The sequence below is a fragment of the Harpia harpyja genome, chromosome 5 (genome assembly GCF_026419915.1).
Source record: "Harpia harpyja isolate bHarHar1 chromosome 5, bHarHar1 primary haplotype, whole genome shotgun sequence".
NCBI classification, from domain to species: domain Eukaryota; kingdom Metazoa; phylum Chordata; class Aves; order Accipitriformes; family Accipitridae; genus Harpia; species Harpia harpyja.
The window spans coordinates 38,760,526-38,787,778 of record NC_068944.1 but is presented as its reverse complement, the minus strand read 5'-3'; the positions used below and the strand labels follow the sequence as shown (position 1 = coordinate 38,787,778).

The 27,253-nt window shown below is 41.6% G+C and overlaps 1 protein-coding gene across 6 annotated transcripts in view; it reads right to left on the bottom strand.

Annotated features, from left to right (window-relative positions):
- Positions 1-27,253, bottom strand: part of CHD7 (chromodomain helicase DNA binding protein 7) — a 131,169-nt gene that overhangs the window by 80,279 nt on the left and 23,637 nt on the right. For all 6 annotated transcript variants that reach the window (XM_052787106.1, XM_052787111.1, XM_052787112.1 and 3 more), the window contains one exon: positions 8,138-9,995. In XM_052787106.1, coding sequence (XP_052643066.1) covers positions 8,138-9,820 — 1,683 coding nt within the window. In that variant the 5' untranslated portion in view covers positions 9,821-9,995. The remainder of the gene's footprint in view (positions 1-8,137; positions 9,996-27,253) is intronic.

Sequence of the window (27,253 nt, the reverse complement as noted above, 5' to 3'; positions counted from 1 at the left end):
GTTATTCAGGGCAAGTGCTACAGAAACTTGAGCTGTGTAAGCGTATTAAAGGGCCTGAAAGCTCACTGCCAGAGGAAGAGGCTATCCCCATTTTCTCACACCAAGCATCCCCACTCCCACAGCACCAGCTTGGGTGATCTTGTGGTCGCACAGTGAAGAGATGCCAGGAACATGACTTGGCCAGATAAGCCAGTTCACCAAATGATCAGGCATGCAGATGGAGCAGGAAGGAGCCAAGGTTCTGTATCCCAGACCTCAGCCACCTTTACTTGCATGGATTATTTTTTTTAAGCAGATTAGATATTGAGAGTTCTTCAGCTCACACAACTATGCTGGGAAGCTGTTAGTGGACTGTCTGCCCACAGCACGGTGACACAAAAGGTGCACCCCGAAGCAGCGTGCAGAGCAGTAACGGGCACCACTGTGCCAAACGGCTACGTCTGGGAAGGGATCAAGAGGCAGGTGACTCAAGCAGCTGGCGCAGGAGAGGTGGGGTGAGTCCCTAGACTCTGTCCCCATCTTAACACAGGCGTGGGCCGTTTCCTCTCTGCTCCCACCGCTCAGCACCACTCCATCAGCTCAGCTTCGCCTGTCGCTGCCCCCTCCCGACCACCGCTTCCTGCCCACGCTTCCTACTCTGCTCCCACCAGCTCCCAAGAAGCAGCTTCACCATCTCTAAACCACACCTGCAAACTTGGGAATATTTCAAAAGAAAGATCTGTACAAACAGATGCTTTAATCACCGTGAAAAATTCAAGGGTGTTAATCTTGCTCCTTAGCTACCAAACTTTACAACTCTGTTGACAAAAGGCGGCACCAAATATTTATAGATGACATCTCTACAGAAAAAAACCCAGGCTATTTGTTCCCAAAATCCAGACCACATTACCACCTGTATAATACATATCTCTCCATACAATTAAAAGAACATTGATACCTAGAAAGCAAAGCTCTCAGAGAATAAAGAAAGGAACGGGAGGGGTACACATCCATTCTGATGTGTTGTTCAGGTGAGACCGTCCCTTTTTAAAAATACCATTCCAGTATTTTAGTTTCATAATTGTTTGGTCATCAGTTCTTTCATTGTAACTCAAATGTGAAAATTCAAAAGTGAAAACCACTGGCTCACTGAACTGAGGGAGAAAACAACCTCTACAGACAAAAGTGAAAAATCCAACTTCAGAGTGATGGTGTCCCATCGTAGTGGGAACTGAGACATTTACTCTCCCCAGAGGAAAAAAGAGAGGACATTTACGCAAGTTTGTGACACTTGCATTCAAGATACAAGCAAAGACAGATTAGTTTAGAACAAATGGATGCCTCAAATTCCACATGAAAAAACAGGATGGAAGACCAGGAGGAGGATCCATAATAAAAAGGCAGGAAATTATTACTTCGCCTGCAACTTGTTCCTTATTAAGATTGCCACTGTATTTAATGAAATAACAAATAAATGTAAAAAAAATAATCAAGCATTTCTCCTTTCATTTGCCCCAATCTTCCATCCTTTTAAGTTATGCAGCTGATGATCATACAGACATTTCCCTACCAGCTTTCAGTCATGAAAAAAAAGCTTCTCTGAAACAACAGATTTAAATTTGTTCAAATAAATATAAAATAGGAGAAAGTGTTCAGCCATGGGAAAATAAGATGATTGCCAAATCCCACTGGAAGTGACCATCAGCAGATAAGAATACTGTACTGAGGTACTGAACAGCAGCATAAATTTAAAAATATTTCTAGTTAGGCGATTCCTCAGATAATGCTAATGATTTCAAGAAAAATCACATTCAGGTCACCAACATATCATAGAAACTTTCAACATATTCACGCTGAAGAACAAGTCTAGTAACTCTTAAGCCTACAAAATCAGTGTGCTGATGCAGGCTTGTATTTTTATGCAAATGCTGCAAACTGGCTTTACCCAAAACTCCAGAGCAGGTAATTTAACGGCACAAATTACTTTCATCACAGTCAAATCATGGCACCTGAGGGAATAAGTATTCTTGAAGTTTCTTGTACATCCTCAACAGTAAAAAGGACCAAAAGATCCATAGCAAAACCATCTCAAAACTACAAGTCTTTGGCCCAAAGGCCTATTCACTGTAGAATCACTGCAACCCCTTATTTACAGAAGTACATATAGCCTTCTCAAGGGTGAGGAAGAAATAAGCCTTTGGATATGTTAATATTAACTGTTAGACTGGAATATATCTGAGAGAGACCTGCATGTGAACTAGCTCATGGATGGATCAGGTTATCAGCGTAACAGACTATTCTACTCCACAGAGGTGAAATAACTTCAATACTTTTAACCAAAGGTAGCTTTAACGATCCACTTTTATTTGGAAAATCATTGTTAATTACATTGCATACATTGCTCAAATACAGGAGTTCTTCAGAGCCTCAACAACATACAGCAGAAGCCTGTAAACTTTTAAGAAAAATTTGCTGTTATCAGCCTTTACTTTCAGATGAATACTATGGATTTTCTTCTCAGGTTTTCTTTCATCACTCTCCACAACTTCTGATCTGGCCTAGGTTTTTTACATATATTTTACATAAATACACATGCACACATGTATGCTTATCTGTATATAAAAAAAAATATACAATTGTAATCAAGGTTCAGTATTAGTGGTTTTTAATTCCATTTAGTCTGGCACCTTCAACAATCTTGCCAACATACACTAGTTGCTGGTCTATGAACACTTGGAAAGGGAAACTAGAATTTCCAGGGGCAGCCATGAGATTTTGCTGAACATGCAGCATATACGGTACCCCAAAAGACCAGCTAGCAGTCACATGAAATAGCCTCTGTATCAAAACAAAAAGTAATGAATAGTGTTTGTAAGTCTTAAAAAAAAAAAAAAAAAAAAGGAGTCGTTCTACATATTGACAGGAAAATAGTCAAAAAGCTAAACACTTAAAGGATGAAAAAACTAACAGTTCTCTCTGGAGCTGTGGGACATTGCTTATGAGCATTAATTATGGGAAAAATCCTAACCATCTGAAATGATACCATTTCTTACTAAGTGAAATTATAGGACACACATTGACAGATAATTGGTTATGCGAAGACAGTAAGGAGGCAAGTAAGGAGTCAGTCTCTTCTTACTACTCGTAGGCATTAAAACAATTAAATACCCAGGAGAAAGTCAACTTCATTTTAGTGTGCCAGCAGTAACTAACTTAACCCGCACTCTCTGCCGGGTTAGAGCATTGTGTCAAACCACTCCAGCTGATGGTAGTTTTCATTAATATCCCTCCCTATTCAGGTATATCCAAGTATAAATTAAACTGAGGCAGCAACACAGGGTTTGAAAACGCAGGAAGGGCCGGTGACAGGGGTGACCCAGCTGGTGACTCAGCAGGACTTTCCCTGCCTCTTCCCCTGCAAGGGAGGGCAGGAAATTTCAAAAGAATGTGTTCATACCAAACACAGCTATGAGTTATGATTTAAAGCAAAGTCACATGCCCACAGATAGTAAGGCCAGCAGAGCAAACCTGGCAGTAACACACACAAAATGAATTCCTTCTCCACAAGGAGCTGGACACTGCAACCCAGCATCCTTCAACACTGTTGCTGCCCACCATTGAGGTCTATCATTTATTCAAGCATGGAGGCTACACCAGAACTATTTGTCATTTAAGTATTCCTGTGCTTAACTATAAATAATGTAGATCACATTTGTGGAACATGATTAATGAACAGGACTCGAAACTTCAGCCCACACAGTAGCTGTGGGTAAATAAGAATTTCTGTAAAACAACACACCCAGGATAGCCTATTCTTGGCAGAGAGAACTCCTACACTTGCTCTATCACTAATAAAGTTCTCTGGAAATAATGATACATAAGAGCAACTGCATAGCATTAGACCCCCAGAGGCCTGTCTAACCTGATACCCCTCTCTGACAAGGTCTGTGGAAGAGTACAAGAACCAGACATGCACACAGTAGATGCACCCCAACAACAAACTCTCAGCCACTTATTTACGGCACAGACCTGCTGAACCAAATGTGGTGCTTTCATCTTTATCAAATGATGATGCATTTTTCTGCGCAACATCTCAGAGATCAGCACCTTAATGTGTGGTTCTGAGCTCACCACCTGATAATTTGCTGAATACCTTAAAAGAATTCAAGGAGACAAAAACAGGTGACAAACAACCCTTGTTTCACATTCACCTTCATGCACCCATATCACTCAATTTTAGAGGCTTTTACCATCTCTCTCCTTCCCTTCCCCTCTAAATCACCTCCCTCTGTGCTTTTTCAAGTGCTGCTGTATTTTCTGAGGCCGGAGGAAGGTACCCAGAGCTGCACAGCACTTGCCACATAGGGGTACCATGCATACACGTAACAACATGGTAACCATCTTTGTTTTCCTCTCCACTGCTTCGTAACAGTTCCTACTGTTTTATTTCTTTGACTGTCATAGCACGTTTTCAGATAACCATCTAACGCCAAGACCCTATTCCTAAGGAGAGGGTTTTGCCTGTCATTTCACTGCCCAGGTACCACAGAACCATTTAGGTTGGAAAAGACCTTTAAGATCATCGAGTCCAACTGTTAACCTAACACTGCCAAGTCCACCACTAAACCATGTCCCTAAGCACCACATCTACATGTCTTTTAAATACCTCTAGGGATGGGGACTCTACCACTTCCCTGGGCAGCCTGTTCCAATGCTTGAGAACCCTTTTGGTGAAGGAATTTTTCCTAATATCCAATCTAAACATCCCTTGGCCATGCCTTGACTCACAGCTTACGGCCAAGCGATTGATATTCCTGTTGTATTTCTAATTATTTAGTTTCATTATTGTTAGGCTCTTCACCACGTCTGCACTTGGCACTCGGCTTTCAGTATGTTAACAGCAGCAGCAAACTTTGCCATCTGACTTTTCACTCTCCTCCAGATCATTTATGAGTATTTTGAAGAGCACAAGCTCACAAGCCCAACACAGATGCCTCCACTGTGAAAACAAGCAAGCTACTCCTACCCTCTGCTTTGCACCTTGGCCGATTACCCTGCCACAGCAGAACCCACCTTCCCATCCCATGGCCACCGAGCTCTTCCAAAAGTCTTTGGTGAAGAACGTTTCAAAAGAGGGCTTGAAAAACCAAGCACACTGACTGAATGTCCCAACACTACCATGGTTCTTATGAATCTATCAAACTCCACTGAAGCCAGCAACTCACTGCTAACAAGGTCCTAATAACCATGTCTAGTTTTCAGCTATTAATCTAAACCAGCTGAATTGTCAACCACCAGCTCTATCTCCCAGCCAAAATAATTTGCAGTTTTGCACACAAAAAAGAAGTAACAAGCCCTAGAAATGACACGGCAATTTCTTTCAAGTTAAAAGCAAAAGAACTTCACTTTCCTTCCAACATATCTAAAAACAAAACAGTAATTTGGTTAACCACAAGTATTACAGCCTTCCCATGATAAGGCTAGCTTCAAATCACTGAAAAATAATTACTAAGATGGCTTCTGTTGATTTAAAACTACATAGTGATTTCCATTTTACTGACTGTATTAATTTTGTTGATTCATTTTATACAAATAAAAACAAACCAGTCATTTAAATAACTGTTCTTCAGTGAACAGTTTTCTGCCAACTGACATGAAGGGAAAACCACTACACAGACAGGCGAGCTACAAATTCTGTATTCAGTCTTAAGAGCAGGGGTTTCGCACATCTGTATTTTTCCCCGGGGGTCAGGAGGAGTTGAGTTTTCATTGACTTGAACAATATTTATTTCATCCAAACAGTTTTCAAGGGGGAAATGCCTGCCTGTCAAGAGTTTCATTACTACACTCAGGTCTCAAACTAATTACTTAATGGGAAGGTATGTTAACAATAACTTTTACAAATAAAAACTAAACTTCTCTGTTCACCTACTTCTGTAATTTGACTAGCTACAACTGTCTGAATTACTGATTTTAATCAAATAACTTATCATGTGGTTTTCCTCTATTATTTAGTTTCAGCACTTACCTTTGTTCAAGCTATTCATCTGCAGTTCAGAACTTTGTAACAGGATGCATAGCTCATTCAAGGGTTCAACTGTCTGCATTTTACCTCTTCAATGATTAAAGGGAAATATACATCCCAAGAACATTTAGCAAGCCTGTCCATTCTACAAGTAAACCTTCTCCTCCCAAACCACCTCTTGCTGCCAAAAAAAGGTGTACTGGATGGTCAGATGAAAACAAGGAGTTAATGCCAGTGAAGAACACCACAGCTTTAGGGCACAGTCGATCTCAAATCTTCCCTTCCCACACCCCCACCGTTAGTAGTTGTGAGAGATCCCAGGGATGCTGGTTTTTGTTCCTTTACTTAGCAGTCTTACATTACCATTTCTACAATTTTCCTTCCAGTTTTTTCGGCTAGATGTGTCAGCTCTCATCTTCAGGGTAAAAACCACATCTTGTACGTCTTTTTCTGATGCCCAGTCTTTCTGTACTGATTTTGCCGTGTTGTCATTACCCCCTTTCCAAATACTCGCTCATTCTCTTGCATTTTTTCGTATAGTCTTGAGTTCTCTCCTTTCTCATTCTGCTTACCCACACAGTCGATAACACAAGAGGCATTGTCAAGAGCTGCTCTATCAAGGAGGAACACAGAACTCCACATGCATGCGAGAACTGTAATTCAGGTCCTCCAAACAAAGCCTGTGCATGAAGGTGGGGGGAGAGGAAGGGCCAACACAGGTATAAAATTTCACACCAATTTTGAGGGGGGCAGGGGAGAGAAAGACGATCTTGAAGATATTCTTTGCTCCTTCAAGAGGAGAGGTTCCTCCTCCCTCCCAGAAAGACAGTGTCCTTCCCCTTGCCCAGCTTAGGCCCCTGATCTCCCTCCCGGGGCTTCCTCACCCTACGGCACCTCCAGCGCTCCCCCCTCCTCTCTTCCAGGGGGAATGTGGAAGCCTCTCCCAGCTGCTGAGCTGCTCCATCTACCACTCCTTGTCAGCTGCCTCTCTGCAGCACATACATCTGATTCCCAGACCCACCTCACGCTGTGCGGAGCGGCTAACAGAAGCAGCCGGCAGGCAGCAGTGGAGGGGACTGCTGAGCAGCTGCTTTCCGCACAGGCCTGGGACACTGGCTAGGACAGCTGTTTTTATGATTTATTAAGCTTATTGTAGCATCGTATCATTATGACTGCATTCCAACAATTGTCTCCAAATATTTATGGGCAGAGCTACTTGGCATTAATTACTGACTGGTTTAAAAAAATAAAATTAAACCTCTGATATCTTGACCACCTATTCACTCAGTACCAAAACCTCTTGAATGATGACTGATAGAGCCAGAGGCAAGCAATGGCAAATGCAAAGATCCCAGAAGGCACTTTTTCAGCTGAAGCTTAACATACTAGCATGTAGTCAAACCTGCTAAGCTACAGAGGATCAAGATGTTTTACCGTTTTTGGCTTTTAATTGAAAAGTGACGTGGAAGCAATACATTTTCATTGAAACCCGGCAGATCAGAGACTCAGTAAAATAAAACTTCTATCCTATTTGAGATTTCATTTAAGCCTCAGAAGATTTGATTTCAGACTATGATTCACACCTGCTGTCTTCTCCTTGCATAAACTGTTGCCCTATCACTTCCCAGTTGCATTACTTAGTGCTGAAGCTGTTCATCCTGAAAATCTTTTCACATGTAAAAATTTCAGCTTTAACTTAAAACCACAAAACATTCCCTTAGGATTTAAGGAAAACTCTGAGTTTGGCCAAAACAAACACATTATAACACACACTTCTTTCTCCAAGTTGCAAATACAAAAATTAATAGTTTAAATGACAATTCTCACACATGCTTTCCATTTTCCCCCTCAAAGGAACCAACACGGAAAAAGAAGCAAGTATTCAGCTTGTCCTGTTGCTGTATCACATTTCAGTCTATCTATAATGTTATCCTGTAAAAACTACTGTAAGGACATTAGCAAGCTACCTGAACCTCATTTTACCTTCAGCTTCTGTGCACCAAGAAAGCCACATAACCAGAAACCACCAGGGAAGTCAAACAGGAGCAACTATTTTGAAACCATAGATCTTGTGTACCCTGAAACGCATTTACAGTAATTTAAAACATTTTCTGCTCATTGGAAGTAGCTTACCTGAAGGACAGGCACTTTTTGTGGTGTATTTTGTGGTGACTGGTGAAGCTGTGCCCAAGGCTGATGATGAGGATGTGGGGGTGGTGAAGACTGATGATGTATCCCTGGATGAGGCTGCATGGGAGGACAGGTTGGCATTTGCTGTTGAAAAGACTGCTGTTGACTAGGAAGCTGCTGGCCAGATATTAGTCGCTCTTGTATTGCTTGTGGATCTGCAAGGCCAACACCTGGACAACCATTTGGTCTCATGTGCCCACCCATCTCCCGTGGTGTTGAAGACATACCCATAAACGGACGATTCTGTTGCATGTTTCGGGGGCCCATATTCCTTTGTCCAATTCCCATGGCACCAGGGGGCTGGTGTGACGGCTGAGGATGGGGTATATTTGGATAACTGCCAACTTCCATTGGTATTCCAGCACTACCAGGTCTAACCTGTGGAGGAGGTGTACCTGCTGGATTACTCATTGCTTTCATAGGTGACATGGGAGGTGGAGAGGCATAAGTTCCCTGAGGCTGTGAAGGGTGCATAGTTTGCGTGTTCATTTGGTTAAGTGAGCCACTAGGGTGGATGGGTTGCTGGTGCATTAGTCCTTGACCACTGTTTGATGGAAATCCGACAGCATTTGGGTATCTTGGTACAGATTGATTCATTGGAGTGTTATTTGTAAGGCCTAAATTCTGATTCATCCCTGTATTATTAACTAATCCCTGATTAAGGTTACTGTAAGGATATCGAGAATACTGCCCTGAGTTGTTTATAGTAGGTGAGGGTACCGTCTGGCTCCGAGAACTAAAATTAAGTGTTTGCGGCCTAACAGCACCCTGCTGGGGAGGATTAGGGGAGAATCTGGGACTGTGGGCTACTGATTCTCCATGGAGAGCAGTGGGGGGATGGTGGTGAAATTGCTGGACTGAGTGTCGCAAAGAAGGTGCCATACTGGGATTCTGCTGGGGCACATGAGACAAGTGGCCAGGTCCTGAGGTGGCAATGAAAGGGTTTCCCTGATTGAGGCCTTCTTGGCCTTGAGAAAACTGGTTCATCCTCTGCTGTTGCGGCTGACCGTGCTGCTGCATTGAAAAATCACCACGAGCCATGTAGTTTCCCATCTGCTGCATGTGCTGAGGATGGCCCTGCCCGGGGGGTCCGGAGGGTGCCTGTGGCGGCTGTGTCGGTTGTGGTTGCTGCTGCTGTTGCTGCTGGTACGGTGCTCTGATCTGGTCTGGCACTTGAACTGCCCGTGGTCCCCACATGGAGCCACTGTCTACGAAGGGCTGCCCGTGCCTTTCGTTCTGCATGCTGGGATAGACTCCCATCTGACCACCAGCACCACTGCCGTGAGGAACCTGAGGAACTGGAGGGTTGTGATACTGTGAATGAGGAGACGCTATACCATTCCCAGGGGCATTGCTTATCATCCTGTTCGGCTGATCCATCAGGTGCATTTTCTGCTGTTCGTATTGATTATAGTGATCAAAATGGGTCAACTTGGCTTGATTTTGATTTGCAGGGGGATGATGAAGAGATGACTGTAAAGAGGGAAATCCTTGATCCATGGGCATTTGCTGCCCCATAGGATTTACTGTATTTTCAGGATATCCACATTCTCCAAGACCTTCCAACCCTTCACTGAAAATATTCCCATCTTCTCCAAACAGACTCATCATTCCTGGATCTGCCATCTTTTTTCAGCACACAGCTCCTCAGAGCTACAACTAGAATGCTAGTCTGTGCTTCACCTCGGCGAGGTGTTTTGTCCTCAAAGCCTTTAATCCTCAACTAATCTCCTTCATGTCATTCCATATTTCCTTAATTCTTTTGGACCACGCAGTGTCAGGCAAAGTCTGGTTACTGCTCCTAGAAAAAGTGGGGGAAGGGGGAGAAAGAGAGGAAGATATTGAAATAAATAACGTCAGGCAATATAAAGAAAACATACTTGACTGTTTTTTAGACAATGCTAGCTAGTTTCAGCCCCTGAAATACATCTTAAAAATCTATTTCACTTTATGAAGGATTCATTAGCTTTATCAGAAGCTTTATTATGATAGAGAGTTAGAAAGCAAGCAAAACACTAGCCTTAACCTTAAATTAATCCATTCACTACACTTCCTAGTGCTCCTTTCTTGGGTGGAACAGAACAAAAGAACACAACATGCAGCAGCAGCAGCTGCCACAGCAGGTAGGCAGATGCATGAATACAGCCAAGCAGCCCATCTGCCGAACTAAAGCCCTGAAAACGCTCTAGTTACCAACAGCATGTCCTTAACCTTATTCCCTTGAGCTGTGTAATCAGATGAGCAAGCATAAGCGCCAAGTCCTACGATGGACTAAAGTTAGTTATACAGACAACAGATTTTTCAAACGCACGCAGAGATGACCCTCTAAAACATACCAAACTCCAAGACTTAGCATTTAGGAAGAAAAAAAAAAAAATATTTTTTTTTAAACACACCATTTATCTTAATTTAATGAAGTTGTAAACTGAAAGACATGACGCTTCTTCCCATTTAAGCAAAACTATATGCTCAGTTTGTGTAAGAAAATTAAATTCAAAAGCTTCATTCTATGATAGTGTAGATTTCTCAATCCATACCCTAATTTCTCTCATGATGATAACAGGGAACACTATCATTGGAGTCCATTATTCATCTTCAGGCAATCATGCTACTAACTGCAACTACAGCACTTTAGAAGACCACACTGAAGTTTTGTTCTCTCCAGAATTATAATCTTGAAAACTCACTCAGGCAAATAAGTAAAGGCAAAAGAATTTAAATAATAAATTGCTAACCTAACAAGGTATACCCTTGGACTTGGGGGAAAAAGAAAAAAGCAACACACAGTAACAGAGTAGATTCAGAAAAGTTCCCATTTAGGTTTTTCACAGGGAAGACTGGCATGTTCTGAAATGTGTCCCCCGTCCTCTCCCCGCAACAACTTGAAAGATTTTGTTTGGATGTGCTTATTATGAACAAAACTAGTCTAATGTCATCTTTCCTTCCTAAGATCAGAACTTCAAATGCTACGTCTTATATCTCAAAATAAAGTTTAAGACAAGGAAGCCTATCCACGTAGCAAATAAAACCAACTATTTTTGCATCTTTGTCATAATTTAGTAGCGACTGTACTTGCAGACACCAACTTGCCCTTAATCGGTGATCACAGAAAAGACTGATGAGTTTGCACTATCACATCTCGCATTTTGTTGCAGATGAGGGATGCTTTCAGTCACTTTGGATGCAAAATGCCAGGCCAGACTATTTTAACTAAAGGCAATTTGTCCCAGACAAGTTTTAGGGATAAAGTATCAGCACATTTATTACACTTTTTGTAGCCATTGTCAAGAGGACCTTCTACAGCATGAAGCAGAGGGCAAGAGGAAAAGCGTAAGCATTTATCACTCCTCTTAAAATAGCATTTGAATGTCACCTTTAAAACCACACTCTTAAATCTCTTTAGTGCTCAGCTGGGATATTAACACATATTTCTAAATCACTTGGGGGTAAAGTCCTATGAGCCATCTTATATCTCTAATATCTATTTCTTTTGATTTAATTTTCTTTATTAAGCAGAAGCCATCTGTAATATTTACCACCTCAATCAGTTCATTAAAGCACAGTTAAAGAAGTTTCAACAACAAGGCGAGAAGGAGCCTCCTTCACCAAAACAAGCTTTTGGTATTAGACTGCTCCAGAGCAGACCACTCCGTCGTGGTGAAGATCCCTCCAGTGATTCAAGATTGCTCGAGGACTTCTGACACTGCTACCTTGGCTGATGCACACTGCCATCAGGAGCTGGCAAAGCTGGACTGAGAGTCTCCATCTAACGGAACAGTCTCTCTGCTTAGAAATGCTAAAAAGCATAGCGCACATACCTCCCAACCGCTGATGTAATCTGGGCAATATCAAACTTGAGCCAAGTAGAGGATCTCGCCCATCAGCTAACCTATTTACAGCCACAGAATTATTAACAAGTAAGAATTTTCACTCATTATATAAATCATGCCTAGTAAAAGAACCATTTTTGACAACAAGCGTGCTCTACTCTCCCGAAGCACTAATAAAACTTTGCAATAAAAGTAACTGAAATCTACATAGAAGAAGAATTCTCTTTGCTATCTGTTACAGACAAGCTAACAGAGCATCTCTAGAAACAAGGTTCCCAACATCAAGCATGCATTTGAATCATACTGCTTCATTTACTGTTTTTCAGCTGACAGGCTTCCAATAAAATTCAGGCCACAGTCAGACACTGATAACAGTCAACATCGGCTCTTGCCAAACCTTATTCTACTTCCCCAAATAAAAGTCAGACCTCTGATGTGATATATGGCTAACAGCACATGTTGAAGAATGAAAGACAGTAGCAGCTACAGCCTGATCAAAATAAATCAACCGATGTTTTGATAAGGAAACAGTCAATATTGGAATTACCTAAAAAGCTCTCAACCTTCTACGCTAACAGGATAGATGTCTTCTAGATAGTTAAGCAAGTCATAGAGTCACAGCCTTATTTTAAGTTGCAATCATTTCTTTGCTGCTTTCACTACAAACAATGTATAGTCTCTGCTTAAATCCTCAAGGCTGAAAAAAAAAAAAAAGCCTACACACAAAGGCAGGACCTGCATCAAACAATAACTCTAGCTAAAATATTCAGTAAGCACCACTGCTCACTTGCCCAGGAAAGCAGACATACTAACAGCAAGACTGACCTTGATAAACTCGGCTTCCAAGTCTTTTTTTTTTATTAAATAGTTTAAAAATATGAGTTTGTCCATCTTCTTCTCTACTATCCCATAAGCTAAAACCAACAGACATTCATGAAGCAGTAACTATTTTCCAGGTACAAGGGAGAGAATATATGAACCCTTAGCAAGGCTGATTGCTGAATAAAGTCTGAACGTATGAAAAGATAGTGAACTTTTTTTTTTTAAATCATCTTAAACAAACTACACAGATTCTGCTATAAAATTCTATAGCTTTTCTTTTCCTGAACATGAAAGATTGCACCAACAAGACTGAACCAAAGAGTGAACGAATATATTTCCTTAAGACTACCTAGACAACCTATTTCTGTTCAAAACAATGGTACGATCACAACTACCAGGACACAGTCAATTGCTTAACAACCCTGTTGTCTCAACACACAAAGCTTACATTTACTCCAGTATGCAACATTCCAATCCTAAACAGCCAGATCTCAAATTTAAGTAGTAGTTAACTATTGCTCAATTTAATATTTCAGAGTTACACGGACTCAGTAGCCTTGGGCAGCTTCCCACTTTTATGAGTGGAACTAAACTGGCTGCTGCATACACATAACCTGATCTAGGGCTGCAAACACTAAAACCTGAACTTCATTAGTCTTGCCCCCAAAGCAGCAGATCCAGGCAGTCAAGACCAGGAAGCAGCATGGGCAGCGCACAGATGCATGTGCTCTCCAGAACGCCACCCTCACATTCTGCCGTTCAGAACAACTTCTTGTAAATCAACAGGTTCCTTGATTCAGCTCTCAATCCTTCTATAGAAGAAATTTAGCAGCATTTCTTGATGGCCATGCAGCAAGTAAACTGAATAAACAGAATGTGAGAAGGCAACTAATACTGCCTGCTTCAAGCTTTGAAGTGAGATGTATCACGCAGAGTTGATATTTTTACAGCTATCGGTTGATATCTCAGACGAAACTCTTAAGTACTTGACAGACACAAATGAAACAGTTACTCATATAATGGAACTGTGCACCTACAACACAATACAATAAACACTGCGAATACCACGCTATTTTGAAGAACTAGGCTAGAAAGACCTCTTATGCTAAAAAAAAAAAAAGCCCTGCCAAAGGTCATTTTGAGACTGGAGCCTCAAAATGTAGGATTAAACATCAGACTACTAAAACTGCATTTAAACACTGCATATTTAAACTGCTTTTCAAAAGTGCTAAGCTCCTACTGGCTGTTAGGGGTAGTAATTTAAGCATTTGCCGCATGGAAGTAGATGACAAATGACAGCAATTAAAGTCACATTCTTATTTTATGAACGGAGGAAAACTTCATCAAAAACTTTCATAAACACATATAACACCCTGACAACATAGGAAAAGTGAGATGGCTGATGAGACTTCTACCTTTCAGCTCATTTACCCACTGAGCGAACAGCACTGCTGATGCCAGGGCAGTTATGCAAGTGCCTGACCACATCTGTGGGAAGCACGCCTAGTCTCCTGCGTGTTTAATGCTTAGTTGTCATTGCTGTCACAGACAACTCTTCAAACATGGTACATTCCTCCTGCATGTAGATTAGCCAAAATAGAAGAGCAGATCTGTAAAGTGATTGCAACATGATTTCTGACTGTAACTTCCAAAGAAACTTGGGTTGTCAGAGTGCCTAAAGACACTTTTTTTTCCCTTCATATAGAACGCTTTCCTAGTATACACTTCACACGGTACAGCTGTGTTAAAAATTAAGTCCGTATAGCTCATATCAGATCAAAGGACGTCAGGAATCGTGTTCTCCCCCCCCGCCCCGGGAAAAGGGAGATGGCACTTGCAAGGATGAAAAGAATGACCTCACACCCTTCAGCAATATTCTGCCTTCAGTGGGAAGAGTCAGCAAATATGGTATAAGTATTTCTGAAAAGTTTAATTTCACAACTACCTTAGTAAAATTCAGTTACTTCTTTACAGAAACACATCCTTACAGAAATTTGCAGTGGCAAATTTAAGGCAGTCAGTATCTCTTGTTAAACTAAGAATTGGGGGAGGGGGGGTGTGAAAACCTCACATGCCTTTCCTCAAAAGTCACAGGTTTTGCCTATGTGCAGCTAAACGCCACAAATGCTATTCAGTAACATCTTTTGGGCACAAAATCCATGAAACCATAAGTTTCCCATGTACAATAGTTAAGCAGAAGCCAGACTGCATTTTATTTCCTTAATGCATGATGTACTTTGGCAAAGAACAGGCTTTTACAGAGGCAACTGAGGGCACAACAGCCTTCGAATATTTGGCAGCTTGTTGCTGTCAAGCAGCTGATGCAGGAATGACCAGCTAGAGTTCAGCCTGTGCCACACATTTGGAAACAATATTCTACGTCATTCAAGTTCACGGGAGCTCTCATAGGAGAGCACAACAGCATCAGGTAGGAGTACTCTGATGCAAACCCACCGAGCCTCGTTCTTACATCACACGCGCCCATTGCGAACGACTTCTGCGTTTGCCGTACCAGTTGGGCTGCATACTCTTTTCCTAACACGGGGCACTGCTAATTTTAAGTCAGCACCTATAACATTAAGTAAAAAGCCTCAGCATGTCTTTTCTTTCCAGTCCAGAAGAAAGAGGGGAAAGTTCATAGCTATTTATTAGAAGTACATACTTGGAGGTTTTTAATGAGGTAACCAGAGGAATAAAAAAAAATGTTTTTCACATTTAAGTACATTACAAACACGAGGTGGTAGGAGAGGGGGACAAGACCAAGCCAGAAGCACTTCAGTTTCAGTTACATAGCCTGGAATTTTAAGAGGCCTTTTTTGGTCACACGACCACCCTCTCTCCCAACACAAGTTTAAAATACAGATGTGAGGAGGAGGAGGGGGTTTATCTAAAAATAGTGCTAGATGAGCAGGAGAAACAACTGCAGTCACAAAAATATTTCAGGAACACTCTTTAAAGCATTCGACAGCAGTGTTACCTTGCAAGTAACTCCACGAAGGGGAAGAGTAACCCTGGAGGAGGTTTGAACCTCGCCAGCGCAGCCCACACAGCCGGCAGGATTTTCGGTTTCGGCGGGGGCCGGGAGCGGTTCGCGGCCGCCGCTCGCTCGCCCGCCCGGTGCCAGCTGCCGGGCTGATCGGCGGCGGTGCGACGGCCAGGCGAACAAAAAGCCTAGGCAGGGCCGGGGGGGAGGTGGTGTCAGGGAGAAGACTTATATTGTCGCCATCAGTCACCAAGAAATCTCCCAGCAATTACATTCTCTTATAAAGCTGACACTAAACCGGCCGGGGGATTCAAGAGGTGGGGCCTGCGGCGACCCGCTGAGGCGCTGAAAAAACACCCCGCGCAACTGATTACTCTTGTTAAGGGCCATGCTTTTTGTGCACCTACTGCAGTTGTCACTGATTAACCAACTGATCTGGCAATTTCCTACATTCTTTTGCATTTAAAAAGGATCTGAGAGGCCGAGAGTCAACCCCTTTCATATTCCGGTGGGGAGTGGGAGGCTGCGCCCCGGCCGGCCGGCCGCCTGGCTGGGGTGCGGAGGGGCCCCCGCTCCAGCAGGCCCCTCTCCTCCCGGCTCCGCCGCCCTCCTCCCCCAGCCCAGGCCTGCCAGGCCTGCAGCTGAAAATAATTCATCTGTTCGCTCCGCCGGGCTCCCGGCATATGCGATCGGGAGGGAAGCGTATCCATCATGAATAAACTTGAGCACAAAGACAGGCTGAGTGTCACAGGATACAAAAGGGCAGAGGTCGCCGCAGCGAACGGGAGGGTTTGCGCAGGGCCGGGCCGGGCCGCCTCATGCAACCTCCACACGGCAGCGACGGGCCGGAGGCTGTCCAGTTTTTTGTCACATCCCCTGGAGTAAACAAAGCCCCGCACGGCCCAAGTCACAAAAAACCCGTTAGTAAACAACAAAATAATCGGAGACGTGGCGAAGCGCTAAGAAAAACGGGGCCTTTTCCGTTTGCTGCAAGTAGCTCACAGTGTTTACACCCGGAAAGCTGGGAATTGTAAAAATTCATGAGGTGGATACTCAAATGTTTCCCAGGGTTTCTGAGCATGTGATTTTCACTGAAATGTATTTTTTTAATCACCGGCAGGTTTTAAGACTTAATCGTATCCCAAAAGGCTATTTCCAGCTATAGAATTATGAGTGCTTTAAAGTAGCCAGACCCTATATTTTACTTTACCTGTTATAAGGCCAATACAATCATGTTTCATTCATAGTTTATGAAGTCTGAAAAACCACTTGATGAAATTACAGTCTACCGATACCACACATGGTATATTTGTCCACATATATTCTATAATCATTTCAATTTATGACTTGTACTTAAGAGTCATTTTCCTGTACATGTGTTCTTCATAAATACTGGTAGATCACAGTCTGCGCTTGTACAGGAACCACATATCCACACTCATTTCTGTGAAGATAAATACACCTTCTACATCCAAAGTGAAAAGCCAGAGTTTTCACAGAACTAAAGAGAACATATTTCAGGATTGTGGAACAAAATGGTAGTTCTCCCTTACGCTCTTTACATGTGGCAAGATGAATCATCCTACATCTGAACTGAAGCCCTCACTCAACTTCCAGTATTTACGATAATTTTTGCCCAGTACGCTTAAGCATACTGTCTTGAACCTTTCAGCAAAGAAAAAAAAAAGTTATTATGTATTACATCAGGAAGGGATTACAAATTATCTTTTAAAGAAAAAAATAACATTGAAGTTTTATAAAGTATTTTAAATGAAATCACACATGATCTATTGGATTTTACAAATCTTAACTTTCTGTTAGAAGAAAGACCTGTAGTACCAGACTAATTACGTATTTTATCATATACAATAGACTAATTAAAAGAAGTGTTAAATTATTTCACTAACTTAAAGTCCACCGTAAAGGAAAAAGGAGTGGGGAGAGAGGGGTGTGGAGCAAGACAGTACACTGCAGGACACAATGCAATAGATGGGAGTGCATAGATTTCAGGAACCTTCATTTACTGGCCTGGACCATTAAGTAGGTCCAATAATGTCCCACAGAATATGGGGACAGCTGAGAAACAGGACAGATACCAAAAAGACATTCCACAACTACTGTTTATTGGACTACTTATTTGAGTTTTTTATTTGTTTGTTTTAACAAAATTAAGATAGGCATCTGGAACATCCTATTGTTTTTTTGAAGAAGGATATGCCAAAAAAAGGTGGTTTATTCTTGTCCTGTGGAATGGAAGCAGGGTCCTGCATGTACAAATGAAGTTTGATTCTTTTGGTTTAAGAGTAAACAAACTGCTGCGTTCAAGTTCACTTAGATGTGGAAAAAGGGTGCCTACACAGTATAAGCAATGGTGCCAGAAGTTATAAATTGGCATGGGGACTGTCAGATGAGTGCAACCCTCATCATGCATTGTATGCAGTGTGGCTTATCTTTCCAGGCAGGACCAAGCCAGAATACTTTTCCTCTATAAAAAGCAGGGGAGATTCAAAAGGAAGAGAACCCAATTTTCTTGTGCAAAACTTTAATGGGTCTCCACTTTCTTCTTCACAAAGAAGAAAACTAACTGGGGTATTTTTAAGTGTGTTGCTTAATTGATATGCACGTCTAAAATTACTCCAATGTAGTTATGTTCAAACAAACAAAAAAATTTCCAAGTCCTTTTAAATAAACAAACAGAAGAACAAAACAAAGAGATACATTCCCACACTGCCCTCCCCCTCAACAAAACCAAAAATTTATTTCTACTCACTGGTAACCTGTGAGGTTTAAATTTAGTGTAGAGGGTTTTTTTGTTTTGTTTTTTTTTCTGAAGTAGGAAAAGCAAGCAAATTAAATGAGGGAGCAGGCTGACTAAAAGATTGGAGTACTATTTTACAAGTGGAAGAAATAGGAAGGTTTATTTTGTAGAATCATAGCATGGTTTGGGTTGGAAGGGACCTTTAAAGATCATCTAGACTTTGGAAGAGTTTCTACTGCAAGCTTAGTTGGACTAGCAATTTCTTTATTTTGTGTTTGTAAATACCTGAAAAAGTGAAAGTCTGACCCATAAGATGGCTCATAAAAAAACAGTAACAAGCAAAACCAATTAAGTAGCAAAGATCCCAGAACAACAGAATTCAGTACTCTTAGATCAAGTACTACATGAAGACTGCTACCATACAGATTTGTGTAACCAGCCAAGTTTAGAGCTATTTCACTTACTATTCAGAGTCTGGTTGTCAGAACAAGACCTGCAACAGCTAGTGTATTACCTATGCTCCAGTGCCATGCAGAAAACACTACTAGGAAAATCTTCATTCTATCAAGGGTCAACAACCTGCTAGTCAAAGGTGAACAAACTCAAACAGCTAAAATGTATTCCTTTGCTTACAAGCTATGCAGAGAGAGAAACTGGAACAGGTACAAAGAATGTGGAAGTTCCAGTGCTAAACAACACTTCCAAATGTATTTTATCTCTACAAAAAGACTCATTCAGAATACAACAGCCATCAGAAGACTAAAAGCATGAACCCCTACACTGTGTTTTACTTAAGAAGCAAACAGTAAATAGCATTATTATAGCATCCTTAGTACATCAAGAACTATCTTGATGGCCTGTCTTTCTAAATTAGCATGCAAAGACCGAATAATACAGTGCACAGCTGAGGAAAAAGTATGGATGAGGCTCTGCTAGAGATCAATCGATTTAGGAGGCATAGGAATCAGTGGCAGATGAAAGGCTTAAGTTGTATAAGCAAATATCATTTGCACCTACAGCTAAGACTAGGGTAACTTCCTTATTAATGAAGCAATAAAATCTAGTTCCTTGTCCATCCGTTTCCATCCCCAAGTTATATATACTATATAAAACTAGTTAGGAAAGTAAAAGTACTTAGAAGTACTTGAAAGGTATGATGAACTGCCTGTTGCCACTAATTAAACCTCCACAATGAGCTTTCCTGACCAACTTTTTACAGCACCTTTTAAATTACTGTATCCAATCACAAGGCATCATCCAAAAATCTGAAACAGGTAAGATCGTGATTCTTCCTTTCCTACCCTGCTCAGCACCTGAAATCCATGTACCTCTGTGTTTTCAGACAATGGTAATCTCTGAACCCAGTTTTGAAATAAAAGGAAAAGACCACCTCAAAAAAGTGTATGTTATGTCCTCAACGGAGACTGCACCTTCAAAGCAAAGCAAGCAATGAAACATCTCACCTCGTTTAGCAGCCAGTCATCAGAATCAGGTCCCCTTGGACACTGTATACCGGTGTGCCAAGACTGGACAAGAAGGAGTTGTTGAGGAAAAAAAATGTATTTGAGAAACTTGAGTGTCTTACCACACTAAAATACATGAAGACTTAACTCGATAGACTGATTCTTCTACCACTTGGCCTTTGTAAAACTGTTAAGGGGGCTCTTTTGTTTTTATTTCCCTAAAACTCAGGTCTTCACTTCTCAGTTTCATGGATGCTAACAGAAGGACTTAACACCAAGCGCACCTTTCGTATCTCCATAGCACCCAATACATTCTGCACAGCTCTGCAAATTACTCAAAAACCAAAAAGAGAATGAAGAAGCAAGAGAGATACTGGGACCAGCTTAATCAAGAGATGTCTGCAAGGCAGTAGCAATAGCAACAGCTGTCAACCAGATTTGTTCATCAGGATTGTCAGGAGTCCCAGCCTGCTTCTGACCATCCAGGTAAGCCAGCTGCCACCTTCCCTTTCAAACGCACCCCTCACTAGTCAGCCATGCCTCTCATGGTAAGCTTGGGTTACAGCACAGGCTGCACTCTCAACATATTCAAAAAACGTTACTACCAAAACCCAGAAGTCTTTATTTAAAATTAAGATTTTTTTTTTGTGTGTCTTTTTTTCCTCTGGGGAAGACTGCATTTGTGTTTGGTTTGTGGCTACTTATAAAGTAACTTTCTAGGGGCAGGCTAAGTGAAGGTTTTATTGAACAAACTCTAAGCCTCAGACTTGACAATATTGACAGTCTCTTATCAAAAAAGAGAATATCTGTAATTATCCAAAGCCATAAATGGCATCAGACTTATTTTTCTGATTATTCAATACTACGCTTTTAGGCATCTGCATTTATAGAAGCAGCAGTTAGGTGTTAGCAACATTAAATGCTAAATGGTGTACGTACTCTAGTAACTCCTCCTGACACCTCCATATAAAATGAATATTCTTCAGAAGGGATGGAACATGCTATGAAACAAGAATTTCTCTCTATATATAATTGTTTTATTAAATAGTAATTGAAGCATTATGTAAAAAAACCCCCAAAGACCACCACCACCACCATCCCCCAACCCCCCCAAACCAATCAAGAAAACCCAACAAAACTACTTCAACATCTGTCTGCTTAAAAGGAAAAACTCCCCTATTCTTTAGGGATCTCAAGATTGTAAGCAGCATCACATACAGGAGGGACTATTAAATTTTTTCACAACATCAAGATGTTCTTCTAAGAAACAGGCTAAATCACTTTTTCTGTCTACAATAAACATGTAATTCAATTTAGTTAATTTAAACCAGGAGTGAGCTCCATGCTATCAGCCTGATCTGCAAATAGCCCTTGTTGATAGTCTGGGAATATGAGATCATTGATATGACCATGATATACTACTTTACCTGAGGATAAACAGTTAATTTTTCATGTCTTACACCTGTTCCCTATGTCTTCTTCACAAGGACAAAACTGGGCTTCCTCTCACACCTTCTAAAAACCGGAATGAAGTAACAGCATTAAAGCTGGAGTGAATTTACAGGTAAGGTCCAGAGCAGTACTGTAATAGCCTTTTTTTCCTGAGCTGAAGCCAACTAAAACAAGTTTAAAGACAGTCTCATTTGAGAAGCAAGGAGGAAGTATACATCAACAAAGCAGTGATGCACAAACATCTACAAGATAGAAATCTATGTAGCGCCTCTATTTCAAACCTATGATGGCAACATAGTCCAATCATTTCTTTGTTAGAAAAGCAGTGTCCATCTATTATTTCACAAAAGACATACCACCTTTTATGATAACTGATACAAATGAAACGGGGCTACAGAACACACTCTGAAATATTTTTACAGTTTTGAGAACTAGACTGAAGATTTCAGTGTTTACCACAAACTTCACATTTCATTGGAGCCAAGAGACTGTCCAGCCAGTTTCCCCTACTTCTTTTTGACCTAAGCATCTGGAGCTTTGACTGAATTCAAACCCAGATAACTACTAATTGATCCATTTAAATTAATTTCCCATTCCTGCTACACCATACAGTAGCTACTTAATCCGAGAGCCTTGTAGCTGGACAGACTAGCATACCAAATAACTCCTTAAACCATAAGTAGACACTCACTCCACTGTTTGTTGTTCCCAAACTTTAGAAATCACAAGCTGGATTCCTCTTGATCCTGATTTTGTATCTTCCCTAGGAATGCTCCAAGTGCAGAAGATGAGGTGGGGAAGCTTCTTTCTAAAACACTGCAGAGCCCCTTACCTGACATCTCCACAGCCATTCTTGTTGCTCAGCTAAACTGCTAAACTATTAACAACATGGTAGTTGCTCACGACTGAGCGCACAACTGAAATGCTGAGTTGCACAACTGTTATCCATCAATAAAAACATTCCTGTTTCACCCATCAATAAAAACATTCCTGTTTCACCGAGTCCTCTCCTTGGTCACTGTTTCATTCACTCCATGTTTTTCAAGAAGGCAATACATCTTGTGGGCATGGAGCTTCTCTTCTCACTCTGCGCAGAACTATGTGTGGCAGCTGCACTGACAGTCATGCACTTTGATAGAAAACCACCCAGAAGTGTATTACATATCTGATAATGCAATACATCTATCCTCCCAAAAGGCAAACAATTGCTCCTATCAGCAACTCTATAATATTTTATTTCTCCACTATCAATTTCTGCCAACATCAAGCTAATAAATGCATGATCAGTGGTTAGAAATCAGTGGTTAAGTTACACATACCGTATTAGGTGGGATCTGGGGGCAGAGGGGGGCTAATTTGAGAAATACGTAGAAACCTTGCTTTCAGGAGAATGAGCATTAGCACTTTTAATGTGCTCTGGGATTTCAAGTTGAATGTATGAACGACTTAAATCACTTTACAGTAATTTTCAGCTGGTTGCCTAACACCCATCTCCTAAGTGACTATCATCAAAACACAACCATAACACTAGTGATGAATTAATATTAAAACCCTTCAGTGAGATCGCAGAAGTCCTCAAAAAACAGCCCAAGTTGTCAGAGCGCACTTCTCCCACACACTGAGTGGTAGTCAGGTTCTGGAAATAAAAGCTTTGTTCAATTACAAAAGTGGGTGCTAGATACGTTTCTCATTTACACATATAATTTTGAAATCCAAAACCAATTTGACAGTGTCTAAACAGATTTTAAAAGCTAAGAATGAATACTTCCAAAAGGAAGAGACGCAATAGTCAGAAAAAGGGAAGCCACTCACTCCCTAGGACAACTTGACTAGCAAGGGACTGCACTCTGACAATTTTATATACTTCAGCAGGGACAATCAATGAAGTTTTGCAAGGCTTCTCTGTACCGGCAAGTCAGAAGTGGTTACAATTCTTCACGTATTAAAATGGGCGTTTTGTTATTCACCTATTTTGCTTTACAGGAATACTCCTTGGTTGCACGCCTGCATTGCCACCGTCTCTGCTGCTGTCGGTAACTTACCAGTATCACTCAAGAAAGAGCAACAGCCCAGCAATCTGTGAAAGGGATAATCTAAGTGACTGCAGGATGAAAGAAGTGCTAAAGACAAGAGCAGCCTAAAATAGCAGTCTGAAGATGGGCAGCAGGCATCTGCCTGCCAAAAGAGAAGACACCTCGCAGGGTAAAGTTCCCCAGCTCCTGGGCCAAGAGAGTGATGGCCACTCCAAGGTTTCTTAACGCCTCCCTTGGCTCCCTGCTACTTCTTACTAGTCACGTATTTTTGTCTTCACAAATAAGGCTTCAGCTATTTCTCCCACTGTCTGCTGCAGCTGAATATTAGCATGGCTGTGCGTTTCTGAGCCCACCACAGACCGAAGCACAGCGCTCCTCCCAGGGCAGGGGGCAGCTGCCATGTAGGATAGGCCTACAACATCGCATGCACAACTAAGATGAGTAAACACGTTTGCTACAAAGAAATGAAAATGCACCTAAGAAAGTTTTTCAAGTTATTAGACGTGCATGTGTTGCATGCCAAGTTTCTGAGAGGAAAGGAAAATAAGCATGCAAGCCATTTTCTCCAAAACCACAACCCCCTAATTCCCCGGGTCAGCACAGTGTCTGGTCCTTCAACATTTTACTCGGATCAGCAGATGAGGAAACAGTCACACCAGAAGGCCCTGTAACAGATGGAAACCAGAGCAGCTGGAGAGCAGGGAAATGTCTGTGCGGGCGCAGGGCGAGGGGGTGGGGTGGGGGCAGAAAGCCCATCCCCGCTCCCCAGCTTTAAAGCTGTGTGCAGCCATCACGCGGTACTGCAAACTCAGCCCACAGATCTGCTGGGGAGAAAGTTGAAGGAAGCGGTACGTGGCCAGATGATTTAGTGCTTCCCAGACTTCCCATCAGGAGAGCAACACTGAGCCATGCAACACGGACCTGCAAGCACTGGGTGCGAGCTCCTCAGAGGAGCGGGAGGTAGCGGAAAAGAGCAAGCTGGGCATTTGCCTTACTCATGAAAAGCACAGCAGATGAAGAACTGCCAGCTCGAGAAAGCCTAGAACTGGAACGGTGAGGAAGGAGACAAAACTATACACGCATACTGGAGAAATGAGCAAGGAAACAGTGGATGAATTAAGATGAAAACCAATCAAGGTTTGAGGGATGCTTTTTCTTTTTTCCTTCTTTTTTTAAATAAGAGGTATTACAGAACCAAAGTGGCACAGAAATACATTTTTTAAAGAGGAAAAACCAAACATGGTAAATAAGGAAAAATAAAATTGAAGAAAAACACCCTGCCATATGGTACAATTATTCCACTACGGTTCAGATTCACAGCTTTACAACACCTGCGCAGTTAATAACCGCATTAAGTCATACATGATGTCACCAGTATTTCTTTTCTCAACTTAGTTAACTATTAGGGAAATACATCTAACAGGGGTTTCCACACTTCTGGAAAGACAAATGACTGCCCATGATTAAGATGCCCATCCCCTGGCACAGCTTGGATGGCAGCCTAACCCCAGTTCCCAGATGAGGGAAATGGACCAAGCCCTAGGAAGGAAACAGAGCAATTAAGCAGAGGTAGTTTTATAAACGAGAAGAGCGGGGTGGGTTTTTTTTCTTGTTTGTTTGTTTCTTGTAATCCTGGTTGGAACTACCTTCTGCAATCCTTTTGGCTCCTCAAGTCAGGAGACAAGAAACTAAACTGATCAACATGTAAGACGGAAGTCCTCATGTGAGAGCAGCAGATTACAGTGTTAACCCAGATAATGCAAACAAGGTCATTCAATGCTTGTAAAAGGCATACAGAAATACTTCATTTTATATATTTTTATATATATTACTGTTCTTTACCTGGCCTGCCACATAGAATTAGACTTTGAACATTGATTTTCAGCAGCTGTGAGCAAGTGCAAAATTGACAGGACAGCAGAAAGTTTTCATGACAATTTTTCCTCCTTAGTTATTCCTGTTCCTAGCCACAAACAAGATGCTTTTATTCTCCTGCTTACCCCAAACATCTCAAGAAAATATTCAGGTGCAGTCTGACAGTAAAGGTAAGCTGATCTAACCATTAGTTGCCATCAGAAGATAATCAACACAGGGGCAGTTGAACAGCAATGACAGCACAAGGGAAGAAGCAAGAGTGGTACAGCTGATTTCAGGCAGCACAAACCATTGGATCAGCTTATTACTATACCACTCATTCAAACTGCCTTCAGGCCACAGCCAAGTGGTTCAACAACCTAACCTGAAAAGCACAGCACTAAACCAAGCCAGGCGTTTGCTGTATAGAAAGAACATGAGAAACCAGTGTCTGCTGGTATGACCTCCAGAGGAAAAATTAAAAAAAAAAAAAAAAAAGGAGTTTAATTTGATCAAATATGTGAAAAAATACTTTGCATCTAACTGATCAAACACGCAATCAAATCAACACCAAACACTACACAAAGAAAATCTTACAGTTACTGCTAGCTACTCCTGCCGGCTGGAAGGGAAGATTGCTGACTTGGAGTTATTTCATACCAACGTGCAACTCCAGTGAAGGATGTGCAAATATTCTGGGGTCTGGCGGTAGAATTTCTTTTAGGCAAGAAATGTTATACCTCAGTGTGATTTAGGAAAATGAAGGCCATTTCTGAATACTAAGGATATTTGTCAAGAGAGTCAAAGAACAGGTTTTAGTTAAGACATTCCAAAAGCAATTAATCCATGGTGCTCAGAGGACTGCCTCCAGCAGTTCAAGCCAAGCACACACACAGTCCCTCAATGAATGGCTGTGATGGATAAACACACTGCTTAAAGGGAGAATATTTCATCTACATCCATTCAACACCTAGGAAGCCTTCTGGACACAGAGAGGTAAAACTTTCTTAGATTTCTCGTAACACTTCTCCTGCTCACACTGGACTTGTCTGCAGTCTTCCCTAAATCCCCACACTAAAAGTCCATTAGCCTAAGATTGGGTTTTACATATTCTTTTTTTAAAAACATATTCACCACAAGAATTTTTAAATATATCCCACTATTTGAAACACTTTTGTTCCAAGAGCTGACCATTACAGACTATTTTCTAGATATGGCAGGACAAATTCCTTCCTGTCTGAGAGTTTCCATGGTAATAAAAGTCCCCTTTAAACACATTCACGGTGGTTTGGGCAGGCCAAACAGGCAGCCTTTGTACTGAAAAGCTCCCTCTTTGTACTCCTCTGTGCTGATCCTGCACAAACTACCGTAAAAGTGTATTTTAGTGGAGGCTGAGTAAAACTAAGGCTCACATCAGTTTCACACGACAACTGTTTATTCCACAGCACAGATACAATCCTCTGGAAGATTCCCTTCCCAAAGAATTGCAAGTGGTTGGAGAAAGCAAGCTACAGGACAGCCTACAGCACGTTTCAAGCAGACCTAACTTGAGCAACTTTGCCCCTTACGCTATTAAAAAAGATGAACTGAAATGACCATTCTCCTTTTCCCTTCCCCCCCTCCACGCCATGTAGTCTCATTGCTATTTGGAGACGGCATATTTACACCAGTGCATGCGTCTCTAGTTAAATAAGGGTAGTCTTAATTGATAGCTCTGTATCAATACGTAGATCTGTCATGGAAAGAGACTGGGAGAACGGCCTAATGTGTGGTTCAAATTGCTGTTTGGAGGAATATACAGAAACAAAAAATGGTTTTAGGATGTTCAACAAAGCACCTCCCTCTAAATTTCTATCCATGCACA